A 15806-nucleotide genomic window follows, 5' to 3' on the forward strand; every position below is an offset into this window, starting at 1 on the left:
CTGGCTATCAATTCTCATTATTTTCATAGAACGATCACCATCATCATCTTCCTGCCCCGTTCCCAAGTCATTTGGGGTCGGCGCAAGATGTCTTATTCTTCCATTCCTCTCAATACTCAATACTTTTATTGCTTTCCACATGTATTCTTAGGTGGTAGTACTTATAAATAGTTCACATGGACCCTGTCGGGCACAGCAAAATAAGTGGGATAGGAGAGAGGAAGCTCTTACCGGCTATGTTACTTATTTATCTCTGTCAAACATCATGCCTACATCCACTCCCTTCTGGTTCATGTCCTCTTTCAGGTAATCAATCCATCTTTTCCTCGGTCTACCTCTGCCTCTCCATCCTTCCACATTCATACTTATATAGAACGATCACCATAGCGAAATTATAGGACCCTGTTGACTTTGTGAAAGTACTTATTTCGAATACAAGGACCCTTCTTTGGAAATGTGCTTAGGTCAGTCGCGTTCAGAATATTTATAGCAAGTATCTGTTTAAGTTTGGACTTAGAAGCTGAAGGAATTTGCATGTTGTGTGTTTAAGAAACTCGTGACACACTTATTACCTATAACGCAAATACGATACTAACTATGCACTGTTAAAAAGAAAATTATAATTATATTAAAGAGAAGGAAAAATAATGAAGCCACCTTTTTATACCTATCAAAAAATACCTGTACGATATAAAAAAATAAATCCACACAGGAGGATTACCTGTGATTAAAGTGACATTGTGACAGATTTTTTTCAGAAATCCAGCTCATTTTCCGCGAATTTCAGAGACTTCATGCTTTTAATCTTTATCCGAAATATCGGCCTACACAAAGTACTTTACGCTTTCTACTTTACTTATACCTGTTTCTTGAGCTTTATGTCGAATTTCCCAAAAGACACAAAACTAGAACGCGGTAAAAACATTAATCAATTTATATTAACTGTTTAATTATAGAAGTGGAAAGCGTGAAAACTTTAAATACTAAGTACTATTCAGTGCATAGCTCAAATAAAGAAGATCCATTTCCCTAAAGCAATAGTCGTCAAAATAACGTTTACATTGCGTGCTCAACAGGACGGTTCTAAGTGCTCCTCGGCTATAAACACGCTTTGTAATCTTACCTAACATTTGTAATCAAATGTTTTATGAATGGCAATGTTGACAGAGGTCAGATAGGACGTGTCACAGACACAGATATGTAAATAAAGTAATAGATGAGCAAATAAAATAACAAAACACAAAGTTCATTAATAAAACGTACTCGCTTAGGATGATAATCATTAATTCAAGTGTTTATTTGATTAATAACGTCAGTTTTGAAGCTCTCTTTTTTATGGGAAATGTAACAATAAAACTCGCAAATAAAATCACGCAATAAAACTGCCCGAATAATCGGAAATCGTTATAAATTTTAATTCAACTGCAAACTATTCACACAACAAAAATTGTTTTTTCAACAGGCACCCATTTCGCTTAAATTGCTTTTTCCGATATTTACAATCGACTCTCTAATTTCAATTTTCAAAAAACAAATAACTGATTTAGTGGCTTCCGAGAGATAACCATCAAAATCGAATTACTCTGACAAAAAAAATTACAGATTTTTTATCCCACACCTAGTACCTACCAGCGTGGGGTACTCACGCTGGTACTAGCAGCTCTTCCCCTCCATGTGCAAATGTACCTACATGTAGGTACATTGTCAGTGTATGCGTATGCCCGGAAGCGCTCAAAAAAGAAATCAAACATCGCCATCGCCATCGCCATTCGACATCACGGAATAAAACATCTATACAATCTTAAATCCCGAAATAGCATTTCGGCTACTTGAGGAATTCTGAAGGAATCTCCGCAATGCCATGTCTAATTCCTTCTGAGGGTTTCAGCGAGACGTGTTGACGGGATGACGAATAGTTTCATATTGTTCGGACAAATCTAGTTTTTTTTTATTAGTATTAGGTTTATGATGGAATTGAATAAGTATGAAGGTCGTCGCGTGATATCAATGAGTTAACATCCGTTGTCATAATTGTTTTATTTTATGATTGTTAATGTGATGTGCTTTTGTGTTCGTTGTAATTCTAAAATCAGTTGTGTTCATGGTCATGGAATTTGTTCAGTATGTATGGAAAGAAAAGGAGAGGAAGACCGAAGAAAAGATAGTTGGATTGTTGGAGAGATGATATGAATAAGAAGGGAGTAAAAGTTAGTATAAAAAGTAGCAGAAAAGAATTGGAGCGGAAAATGTACTGCGTCGACCCCAAATTGGGAACAGGGTAGAAAGAATAAGAAGTTGATACAGTGATTTCGAACAACATATTTGAAAAAAGCTACACACAGAACATATATATTTCATGTCCCTGATTATGTAATTATCAAGATAACGATCCAACATGAGCTAAATGTCAGTACTTTGGAGTAGAATGTGATGTAACTACCTACTTACATAATATAGGTAAACAAGCTACCCACTTAGGTATGTTGTCTGCAAGAGTAGGGTGGAAAGTGATATCATACCATGGAATAGGTTTTTGGAAGAGTGCCATTCCATGTGAAAGTTAGTAAATACAGCAATAACATATCATGTAACAGCACACTTTCAAAATTTTCAAAGCAAAGAATAGCTCTACTTATTATTTATACGAGCTTTTTCCCATCTAAATTATGTAGTAAGTATTTCGGTTTCAACCGTTGTCAACCGCATCATGTTAGAATTGCTTCCCGAATAAAAACTAGCCTATGGCCTCTGTCGTTAAATGAACTATTAAACACTGAAAGTAATTATATAATCCGACTATCAGTTCCTGAAATTTGAGCTTTCAGACAAATAAATACATATAAGGTTTTACAATAGGACTTAGGTAGTATTGATTGTATTTAATTATATGTTAAGTACCTATGTAGGTATCAGGAAAATTTATATTCACACATAGGTACATAGAGATATAGAAACACGAGTGTATCAAAGAAGGTACTTATCATCCGACATTGGTAAATAAAAAAAATGGCGACAAGTACGCAGACGTCTGGACAGTCTCCAATGAGGGTTTTTGAAATTTTTTCTGCCACCGGGTGGCGCCACGTATGCGTCTGGTCCAAACAGCTGTCAAATAGTATGGAATTGTAGGTGCCGAACTTATTGTTTATTGAAATTCTGTTATATTGGAAGTGTTATTGATTTTATTATGGACTACGGTCAGAATAAGGTTTCCGAACTAAAAATTGAGCTAAGAGAGAGGGTGCAAAAGTCACTGGTACTAAGGAAAAGCTTGTTGAAAAATTTTTTAACACAATATGATTTAGTTTTTTTTATTTACTCAACCGCAATAGTAAAACAATAATGCAGTGCTTTAATTATAAAATAAAAAAAACACTAAAATCGTTCACTATTCATAGTAAAGATAAGCACTTTGACAGTTATTTGGACCTGACGACTCGGTGCTGCCACCTCGTGGACGCCATTTTACGAAACCCTCATTAATGTCTCGAGTAATTTGGACGAGGAAAGTATATAAGATGAATAGTAACCGGCCTTGTCTGGACGAAATATCAAAGAAAGTATGTCTAATTGCTAAATATGATGTAGCTATAGTAGTCAATAGGGTTTTAGCAACTGGTTAATTAGACAAATAATTATATAAAGTCTTATGCATCAAGTTTCATTTTGAAAATCCGTATTACTTACTTAATCTTGATAAAGGTTTTCAGCATTGTAATATTATAAGACTCATCCAATTTCGGTAAAGCAAATCTCATTAACTATTCAAACTCATTACGCGCTTAATTAAAATAATCATTGTTTAAAATAATATAGACACAGTGAAAACTTATTCAATGGTCTTTATACTTAAATTATTCATAATACTTATTAAGTTTTCCTTTGTTAGAACCAACCGGGTGGAGTTTCACTTTCAATATAAAAGCCTTAATTATCTAAAAGTGCCTCTAAAAACTAATAACTTAATTCCAGTCAAACGTTATTTGCTACTGATTACAGATTACTGATTACTCAATATTTGTTTTCAATCCATATGGTTACCATGGTCACTCATGCAAAACGTTCCATGATAACCCTGAACTTATAGATAGCAGTGTATATCTATTTATAATAGATAATATGAATAACATAATACATAATAAAAGGGGAACGATAAACAGGGGAGGAGCCGCTGTAGGAAAACTCGGAACAATTTCGACCGGAAAATTAGTAAACCCGAAAAAATTTTTGGACCGTGTAATAAGTTTCCTCAAAAACAATTTACGGAAGGAAAACCTAAAACAATCAATTGAAAGAAAATAAACTTGTTATTATAGAATGATAATAAAAAAATCTGCTTTTTTGTTACTTACGCTCATTCTATTCCAAGAAGACTGACACCACTCATTTACTTAACGAACTCTCAACACTATCATAAGACGAAAATATATGAAACTCGCACTGCACAACACATCCTACAACTGTCTACAAGCAGACACAACCGAATATTGGCCGAAAATGTTCAGAACCGAGCCACAATACACACCCACGCGATACGAATGACAATCACAATATAAATGAGAAAAAACTACGGAGCACTGAAAACTCTAGTCCCAGGAAAACAGTGCATAGTCGATAACATGATCTGTTCGGGTCAAAAACTCAAATTTTGAGGTTATCTAAGGGATCGGCGAATGTAGGACACATTGAGAGCAACCCCGTGACTATAAGGTTCAGAATTGCATGTGATTGTGTGTCTGTGTGCGTAGTTCAACGTCACTGAAGTACGCTAGTGTGCGGTGTTGCCGTGTGAGATAGATGTGTGTGGGGTGGAATTTGTATGTGTGTGTGACTGAATTCTTGTGCACAAGGGGAGAGAATTTTCACGATGGATCTTTCTTGCCTTTAGATTTTCATAACTAATTTTCATCAGTTTTTTTATTCAAAAGGTTAATTTCCTTGTAAAGCCTGATTCAGTTCTTGTATACCCGCAGGATGGAAAACACTTTAATTTCAAAGACGCTGTATTATGCATTACCTACTCTCTTAAAAGCTTTCAACTACTTTATTATTAAGAACAAGTACAAGTAGTGATTTTACGAAAATAAAAGCTTTTAAAATCATAGCAGTCACTCAAAAAGAAAATTAGCCTGAATGCAGAAAAATATTATATGACTTCAGATGATATGGTAGCAATAATTTGACTAATCCTTAATCCTCGTCTGTGGAAATCTAATACCGTGTGTAACTTGCGCCTGAAAGAGATCGATCCGAGCGCCTTAGGGTAAACCGTACTAAATAAACTCACCATTTCCTCACCCCAAACATCCTAGCTTCTACTCCGTCTAATTTGGTACGCCAGAAAGAGATACGTGACATTCCAAAGTGAGAATCGTAATTCCATCGAGATCAATTCCAGTGGTAAGCTTTCCTATTTTCATTTGTACGAGTGAATTAAACACGCACACATAGAAATTAGCGCAACAATATTCTATCTGTCCGAAAAAGGTTCACAAATAAAAATGTACCTCTTTTCTGTAGTATATAAGAGTGAAATTACAGTGACAAGTGTGCTCAGTGATTGTTAATTGAGGATAAGTGAAAAATGTGAGACAAGGATGGAGATAGGATATACGGGTAAGAGGAAAAGGGATGTAGTATTTCGAAGCACATTGATAGTAATTTTTGTATGTTGTGTGCCAGTAATGGTTGCGTGACTTATCTTTATTTGTACAGTTCGCCACGTCCGACATTAAGTAACCATTAGTTTGTTGAGATGAATCTCATTGTAGTTGCGAATGTATTGAGTCTGATTAGGCTTTGTCTGTCTAAATTGCTTTCTTATTAGCGCTTACTAAGCACGTTTATTAACATTAATTAAATATTAATAGCAGAACACGTGGATGGCTGTCAGAATGGACTTTGCTTAAAGTGGTCATAATATGGATAATAATGTTGCGGAAATAAAATAAAATTAATTAGACATCACAAATTAATGTGTATGAAAAGAACAGATTTTTTTTTTCAAATAGCAAATAAACGGTTTTATAATCAAAAGTGTTAAACATTAGAATGAATGTTTTCTTATTTTCCTTATATTTTTATCGTAAGCCTGTTGATCCACACGTGTCTAACATCAGCCCGGTCTCATACCGTTCTTATCTGCAAATGTGAAACGCGCAACCAGTCGCGATTCAATTTATTTTTATCAAAATGCACTTGACATGCGCGGCTGACCTCCGAATCGATGCCTCTTTGTTATTGTTTTATCTCTTTCTAACTTGACTAAAGTCCTATACATCTGTTTCACGTATGTACCAAGGTGACAATAACGTCATTTCTACCCAATGGTAAGCGAGCTAGCTGCCTTGCTAGTTCACATTCATTCTAATAGATGGCGCTACTAGTAGTTGTTTGGTGGCGTTCGTGTCGGAATGCACGCTTGGCAAGATCAATTGATTTCTGACCTTTTCATTGTATTTGGCTTAGTAATGGAGCTATTTAATTACGTCTTGATACGCGATGTAGCATGCACTAGAATAATAATTGTTCTGCTTCTGTGTTACACCTACTTTGTTCGTATTTTATACTATTCATTGTCATTTGCTAGTATTAAAAGCATTTCATTTAAAGATGACGACTTCAACATGCTCGTTACCTATTCTTCAAGGATAGCTATTGATAATTTTCTTAAATAATTTAATTAGGTTTCTTATACATAGTTGATTTAGTGAAATATGTTATTTACCATACCATATTCATCTACTGATGGCTAAATTTCATTCACAGGACAATCCTCATCCCTCATAGCCCTTTCTTGTCATTCAACTATCGGGTCACAACCCTACTTATGAACATCAACACACTATTTACTATCTAAACCTTACCTAATAAAGAAATAACGAATGTACTTACTAAAAAAAATCTAGGTAAGAAACACGAACCAAGAGTCGAGTATGACCAAGCGAAGCCAAAAGAACTCAATTTAAAATTGCCATCCAAAATTCCAATGCCACATTAGGTAGGTACTTTCTATCTCCAAAAAGGCCTCAATAAACGCTTAAATGAGGCACGAGTAAATTCATGCATGTTGGACCACGCCTAGGTACGTATCTTTCCCGTCATATGCATGCATCTGCTCTTAACAGATTTATCACGTAGAATTACGCAATTGAGAGAGCATCATTTGAAGCTGCGCCTTAATTGTCTCGTGAAATTGTTGTGAAAGCCTTATTATCTTCAGAAATGTTAAGGAGTGTACCATCAGATATACTTACCTTTTTAGTTTGATGAGACATCATCATGTGACCCCTCCCGCTATGGGTGCAGCGTGAGGGAGTGTCTGACTCTTACTTACTGATTCAAACACAACGTGCTCTTTCTTAAGCCCTTTATGTTCCAGTGCTGCGGTAACTCTTTCAAATAATTCTGTAGCCACCATCAGATATGCCTTAGGTAGGTACTCCATGAGTAGGTTATTGAGGAGTGTCAGTTAATGCAGATTGCCTATCATCACTTTTGGATACCTACATCGTGGGTTTTTTACCGGTTCTCTGCGATGTTGTCTCACTTTCGACAATTGTTAGGGTTATCTATTTGGGAGCTAGAAACTCTCCATGTATCTAGGACCTTAATAATAAAAAATTGTAACTACGTATTCACATCTTGTGAGCTCGGCCATCTGGCGCAGCGGCGCGCCATTTTTTTTTCGAACAGGTATCACTCGGTGCGTAATTATGAAATTGGCGAAATCGATCAAGCGGTTAGGTTGTTTTTATTACTTACGGTATAATAAAGCATGCTGACAGTCGGAAAGATTGTAGGAATGCTTGTTATTACAGTTAATGAAACCAGTAGCTTAACTATTAATTCTTGAATTAATGTATTTTATACACTTGTTAATAAAGTCGTTGACAACATAATCAGATAAACTTTATCACGTAACGAAAACACATAAACTAGATTATAACGCAAATTCTCAAACGCACTGAAATGGGATCGAAACCAATAAATAGGAGAGTGTATTTTTATAGTCTCCGATAAAATATTATAGCTTATGTAAACTGAAATGCTCTCAACGTTATTACTAGGTTATTGACAAACTCATAAAGAATGACGTTAAGTTTTTTCTCAAATCCGCTTCCGTCTACTTCTCCTAGCTACCTAGCAGATGATTCAGATTAGGTTCAAGTCAAATGTCATCATCCTCCGAGCTTTTTCCCAACTATGTTGGGGTCGGCTTCAAGTCTAACCGGATTCAGCTGAGTACCAGTGCTTTATGTCTAGTGCTTTAGGGTCTAGTCAAATGTGTCACCTACTTAAAGGGAGCTCTCTAATCTTTTTGAAAAAAGTGGTGTAGTGGCCAATAGAAGATGTAGGACTGTTATTAGTGCAGAGTTTGCATTTTCGGGATAATCAAGTTTCCATTATACGGTAATACGTATTTAGACCATTGCTACAGTAAGCTACCTTTAAACGATCTTATGAAAATTGGAAATCGAGTTTTTGATGATGGTTATTGATGTGATATGATCGAGTAGCATTGGTGATGAAATGGCTGAGTATTGGGAGCCTGGATTTTTGTGAAGATAGATAAAGTTCTAAACTTATGATGAACTTAAGATGACTTTTTTTCCATCCGCCGTAATACAATAACAACCGTTATCGAACTCCAAGAATTACCAAAACCTACACCCGTAACGGTTTAACCCCAAAATAAAGACGATGACTTTTAATTGAAAAATTACACGAGCACAATAGCCGGAAACACGGAATAAATCCAGACATAGCCCCGGGGCTACAAAAAGGCCCTTAAAAAGATATAAAAAACCAAGATGTATTGGAGCGACCGCCTACCGCAGCCAAAAATAGACTACGAATAAATACGAACCCTCTTAGATTCCACTAAGTATAGCCAGTTAACAGCCAATGAACTTTCAACTCTAAAATTGGATCCACACAGCTGGATTTTCTTTGTCTTGTGGCGGGTGCTTGGGATGTTCTGACAGGTGTAAGGCAAGCATCCGTGTTTACATGTCGGCAGAAGAAATTATTCCCAGGACGTGTTTAGCAGTAGGTTTTAAATAACGTAGCGCACGCGAGCTTTTTCGGGCCACTGATAATACGATGCCGGATTATTTGGCTTTCACACCATTTGAATTTCAATGAGTTCCAGTAAAGATATTGGGTTATTTGTCACATTTTTTAGGAGTCGCTTTTTCTTTTTCCTCCTTTGTTAGACTTGTTAGATGTCTTGTTTCAAAAACCAGACAATCAGGCATAGTTTTTTTTTGGCCCGGACTGTCCCACTGTTGGGTAAAGGCCTCAGGCATAATAAATACCTACGTACATATAATCCTATGTTTCGCTTTGAATGAAGATTAACGAGAAAATCCAGTTATGTTCTAGGACTGCTCAAACAGATAGAAATCGCTGCATAGCAATCGTCAGTCTAAATCACTAGTTCTTAGATGTCTTGACTATGACTATACTGTGACTATTACTACTATCATAACTCTCTCATAACGTTAACAAACGTTTTTTAGAACCTGCGCTTGATTCAATATCCTAAACATTAGCAAAGCACGTATATCAAGCAACAGAACGCAATAAATGGCGACATCTAGTCCGCAAGATCAGAAGGAGTCACGATCCTCAGCAGTGAGGGAAACGACTAAGAAGAGAAGAGAGAGCAAAGCACGTGTAGGTCCAAAATCGCTTTGCCGGTTTTAGAAACTTTTGTTAGTCGATAGTCGCTAGTTGATAGTCTGGACATTGGTGGTATTACACCTCCATGTGCACGTGAAACCGTTCGTAAATGCACCTCAGTAGGAAGTGCGACTCTACACTTCATACACGACAGAGGCCGTTAGGCGGATTTGAGAAAACTCTGATAACTCTAGATTAGGTAGAACTAGGGTGAGAAGAAGAAGTAAGAACGTGAAAGAACTCCTGCAAAAAGGGTCCTGCTGTCTTTTTAGTCTAAACAACTAGGTTTCCTGGCTACGTCAATCGTCGTAAAGTGTACCTACACTAAATCATTGATTATTGGACACATAACAAACTCTGTTTTAGTATATTTCTGCTTTCAATACTAAGTTCTACGTGTTAGATAAGTACACGGATGAGGTGGCCTAGTAAAGTTTCCTCTTTTCATTTTCCTAAACGAAACCCTGAAAATAGTAGGTATTACTTTAATTAAAAAATCTACCATATAATCATGAATGTGCAATTAAAGACAAACGTGCACCCACAACTATCAAACAAATAGCCCACTGTTTCCACACGCCTAGATACCTATTCATTTAACAATTTATTTTGATTAGAATTTGCACTATCGATATCGCAACATGTTTTTCACTTAACGTTAATTAAAACTTACATACCATACCTATCAGGACGGCATTATCAAAACAAGTCATAGGTATAACTTCCAAAACATAATAACAATCATGACAAATTACCTAATTAGGTACGTCACACATAATCAACAGAATTTTATCCAGATGAAGAGGAATGCCGTAAATTAAACTATAAATCTTCAGTAATTATACCTAGTGTTTGTATCGTGAACGTCGCGACAAGGTCACCGCGGCAAAGAGGATTGACAACGTCGCGTGACGGCCAGACAGAGAGAACAATACTCTAAAGTGACGCGTCAGAAAGAGATGTCAATATTCCTATTGTGCATTCAGAAGAGAACGGATGTTGTCAAGTCGTGACCCGCGAGAAAGCGGCAGATACAAGCCGATTTTTTTAAAGAATAAATTAGAAAGGAATAGTTTTTTTGCCTGATTTCAACCACTGTAATACGAAATGAAGGGTAAGAAATCCACTCGTGCGTGTATGATTGTAGGCCTAAATGATGTTGCGTAAGTTAGAAGCATTCTTTACAGTGATTTTATGTGTAGTTTGATATATTTTTACCAAGAGATTGAAGTAGTTAATAGATAATAACATGGAAGTTAGCTACGTTGGCCCAAAATTATAATTTCGATAGAAAAATAATCCACAGCATTAATCTTACCTTTAATTCTGCCGTAATTTGCAGTTACTTAAATAATTCTCTTTCAAGTAATGCAGCACTGCAATAGAGACATAAAATAACCGTTATTCTTGAGTCGACAGTAAATCTAAAACAAATAACTCATATTATTATTAGAGACAAGAACATGATGTAAAATGTCAACAACTTTGCGAACATTAATAGAAGTGAAGATCAGAGTTGATTTCTAGAGAGACATTATTCAAATGTATTGCAATAATAACAAGCAATTATTTCTTGATTTATAACTCTAAGTACCATTATTAATATAACTCAGTTTAGCAATAATACGGATAATAATGAAGCAATAATTATAACAATAAGTACCAGGCTAGCAGCGGAGCGCGGAATTCGCTAGTCCGTCGTTTAGGCCTAAATATTCGAATACGCGTAGGGCGCGCGCTATAAGGGGAGCGATTTTACTCTTTATTTCTTTTGTAAAATGGGATTTTGTTATTTTAATATTATAATAGAGAGATTAAACATAATTTCTAATAGGGGATTATAATTATTGTTGGTGTAGGAGTGTATTTGGACAGGTTTAAATGCAATATTTTATCCATTGACGCTCGGATGTAAAATATTTCTGCAAATATTTTTTTATTATTATTTTTTCAGGTGTTTTATAGCAACGATATAACTACAGGATTCATTTTTATATTTCTATTGCACATCCCAGGAAATAATAGAGATAGTGTCAGAAAATTCAGAAAATTTTGATAGAATCCATCTATAATTTCAAACTATTGAAATACGGTAGCAAGTTAAAAGTGATTTGCTTGGATTTTATAGTTCATCGAATTCATTACACTACATTAAGTATATCATATTAGTTTTTTCAGTACTTAATAAACTTGTGAATAGGAATGAGATATACAGAACAATTTTTCGCGGCAAACCCTACGTGGTGGTGTAATATAATGTTTAGCTGACCATACTATCTGTTGCTGTCATTTGAACATCTTTGGCAGTCGTTATGGGTAGAAGCCAGTAGGTCTGAAAATCAGTATTACCTATTGGTATTTTCTTGCCCGGGTAACTGGGTTGAGGACTGATGATATCAGATGTGCAATCCCTCCTTGTAAAACACTGGTACACAGCTGCATCCAGTTAGACTGGAAGCCGACCTCAACATAGTTGGGAACAAGCTAGGCAGATGATGACCTGACCAAAACAGCAAATAATAAAATATTTGATGTAACCCGGCTGTAGTTAAATACTCTTTTATAAAAAAGCTAGGCGTACAACTAGACATATAAATTATTGCAAAACCAAATACAATACTAAAGCAATAAAATTAAATGAAAATTCTCCATAGGAAAATCCAATTAAACATTAACCTCAACTTTATAGCAAACTATCAAACAAACAACCCTTTTTCAGTTAAAAACTAAACTGTAATTAAAACAGTTTTTTAATCCTTATCCCACAAATAAACAAAACATGGTGTAATATTAATTACAAACCGCGGTGGTAATGCCGTCCTCTCGGTGGGAGGCCGGGGAGGGATGAGGGATGAGGGATGATCGGCATGTAGTTAAACATTGTTCAACACGTTATTATCTTTTGTGCAAGTACGTGAGATTTTTTATTGGGGATCTGTATTGTATCTTTCTAAGTATATCTTGGACCAATGGCTGACAAAAAACCTGGACTTATAAAGTCTGAAATCACCAACCCGCATTGAGCAAGCGTGGTGATTAATGCTCAATCCTTTTCCGTGTGAGAGGAGGCCGCAGCCCAGCTGTGGGACGATAAAAAGGCTGTAACAGAATCTGTATTGCATCGGTGAAAATTAAGATGGTATTTTTGGACCTAATTTCTTTTCTTTAGTAAAAAAATACTTTTCAAGTTTTACTTTTGAAAGATAATTAAATGTAAGAAATGTAGGTACCTAAGAAGTACAAAGGACAAAACACGGTGCAATATTAATTACAAGCCGTGGTGGTAATACCGTCCTCTCGGAGGGAGGGTGGGGAGGGATGAGGGATGATCGGCATGTAGTTAAACATTGTTGAACACGTTATTATCTTTTGTGCAAGTGTTGAGATTTTTATTAGGGATCACTAGTGTGTTGGTGGATGGAAGTTAAGATGGTTCTTTTGATCCTAAGTAGGTACCTACTAAATATTTAAGTTTTCTTCTATTTTGAAAATAGTTTTTTTAAGTAGAAAGAAGTGTATATACAGTCAATCCCACAACTAAACAAAATGCTGAAAGTTGAGATGGCATTTTTGTAAGTACCTAAAAATATGTTTTAGAGTTTTTTTTTTCAAATAATTTTAAAAGATAATTAAATAAAATCAGTGTTTGACTACTAACACAGTATTTTTAATTGTATAATTAATATAATTTTGTAGATAAAAAGTGAGTGAAGCTCGAGTCGGACTTGCGCATCAAGGGTTCCTTAAGATGAGTAAAAAATATTTACTCCTCAAAACAGATGGTTCTATTAGGCAAATTGACTCTGCCGCTTCAGAAGTGTTCCTCAGAGGTAGATATGTAGATTGGATTAATTAACTTTTTATCTTAAAATGGGATTTAATAGTGACCTAACCCGCCGTCGACGCGTTTTTATCCTGCAAAGCAGTTTGTTGTCGTTTGTATCGATACAAACGCGCGGCATCGGTGCGTCTGTATCTGATACGAGCTCTAGCGCTCGCGGAGTCTGTAAATGGTATGAGTAATGTAATGTAAACCTAAAAACGTCGGTAATTTTTCTTCTTCTTTTTTTTAATTAAAAACTTTTTTTTAAACAATACAGACTGCGTCTGACTTGCGTGCGTATCGCGTCTGTATCGCTACAAACGCGCGTCGACGGCGCGTTTAAAAAACGTGGTGTGCATAGGCCCTTATATAGGTACACCTAAAAGTAAATTCTTTTAACTTTGTTTGGTACGTTCCTATGAAAAAATTTCTTAGGCGGACAACAAAGTGATCCTATTAAGGTTAAGGAGCTAAGTAAATTAATATTTCGGCAAAAGTAAAATTTATTAAGCTGTGGTTCAAAGTTGATTTGCTATAACTTGAACAAACGTTTTTTTTTATGAATAAATGTTTTATTTTAATGTAAAAATATTTTATAATATTTGGTCATTTCAAATAAACGACTTACAATTCACTCATTAACATAAAATTAATTCAGATTTTATCTTGTAGGTACACAAAATAATTGGCAAATTAGATTGGGTAACGTACACAAAATTTAATGACCAAAGAATATTTTTAATTTAGCAATGTTTTTAGACGTCACGACTTCGACAATAATTGTTTACAAGTTATTCGACAATAGAGGTAGTTTTGTGAATATCTTTCTATGAATCTCACCATTATTTTCATAAGTTTCCTGATCACTCACCTCACCCACCTAATCGGTACACACAGTCGTTAGGTATACACAAGCAACACTTAAGGTAGAATTCCGTGGGTCGCGGCTGACGCAGCCGCGCGCGGCTTACGACAGTCGTCGGCCGCGCGCGACAATAGTCAACATATGAAAATGTATGGCACCGCTGCCGAGGCTCGCGACAGTCGCGCGCGGCCGACGAATTTCGTAAGCCGCGCGCGGCATTGTGTTGAAATTAGTAGATTTTGTTCGTCCGTTTCCTCTAGTCGAAGTGCTAATTGATATCCTTGAAGAAGAAGAGGATGACGTGTGGCTGTATTATGAAAATAGATTACCAATCTACCCTATCTTTAAAAAGTAGAAATGATGAAGGATACTACCAAATACTGATTCAAAAGCATTTGTATTGTAATGAAAACAAAAGGAAGTTTTGCCGACTAAATAAAAAACAATTCAATTCTGGTTTTACTAAAATTCTATAGATGTTATTAAGCGCTAGACCATGTTGAGATGCATACGGCCGCGCGCGGCTCACGAAATTCGTCGGCCGCGCGCGACTGTCGCGAGCCTCGGCAGCGGTGCCATACATTTTCATATGTTGACTATTGTCGCGCGCGGCCGACGACTGTCGTAAGCCGCGCGCGGCTGTCGTAGCCGCTATCCTCGGAATTCTACCTTTATGATTTTCAGTTTTGAGTGCAGCACTGTAGATGGCGTTAAGTACTCGATTATTGCAGTGCATTTTCGCATTGCCTCACCGGCCTATGTATCTAAAAAAAATACATAATTAATCTGGACACTCTGGTATTTCGAAACTAGTCTAACAGCCTTTTCTGATCGGAAAATCCAGTTGGAGGTGGATGTAAAAGTACAATTCAGAGAGAGGCGACTGTCGCATGCCGGTATAAAATTGACGTTAAAAACCGCCCCATAACGCCTGTATGAACCGAGCGTCGCGTCAGTCCATTTTCCGCCCGAACAATCCGCTATACTCAAAGGCTGTAAAGTCAGTCGTCAAAAAAATCCTCTACATATGTACCAAATTTTAATAGAACGTGAAATCGTGTGGTCTAAATCGCTCCGATTTCGGTAATCCGCAGCGGTAGAAGATAGCCGGGCGGTCGATACGGCACCCTTCTTCCCTTCTATTTACATAACTGATTGGTATGCGACCACGGAAGCCCGTGCATTAGGTTGCTTTATTAATTGCGTGTCTAAGTCATGCAAATGCTTTGTGTAGTCCAATACGCAGTCGTTGTTTTGTTTGATGTAAAATAGCCTACGCCAATGTAAGACAAACAACAACTACAACTAATAAATTAGGCATTTAGAGTTGGCCTTTTGGAAAAAAACGATCATACTGTTTCTAAAAAGATACACTTTTACATTAACTAAGTAAATGTAAAACGTTTATCCGTGAGAATATTACAATCAATT

At 36.2% G+C, this 15806-nt stretch overlaps 1 protein-coding gene across 1 annotated transcript in view; it reads right to left on the reverse strand.

Moving 5' to 3' along the window:
• Positions 1–4689, reverse strand: part of Rab26 — an 89695-nt gene extending 85006 nt beyond the window's left edge. Inside the window, exon 1 of the mRNA XM_021327872.3 lies at positions 4353–4689. Within this exon, the coding sequence (XP_021183547.1) occupies positions 4353–4358 (6 nt within the window). The 5' untranslated portion in view covers positions 4359–4689. The remainder of the gene's footprint in view (positions 1–4352) is intronic.
• Positions 4690–15806: the final 11117 nt, after the last annotated feature.

The sequence above is a fragment of the Helicoverpa armigera genome, chromosome 9, assembly GCF_030705265.1.
Source record: "Helicoverpa armigera isolate CAAS_96S chromosome 9, ASM3070526v1, whole genome shotgun sequence".
Lineage (NCBI taxonomy): Eukaryota > Metazoa > Arthropoda > Insecta > Lepidoptera > Noctuidae > Helicoverpa > Helicoverpa armigera.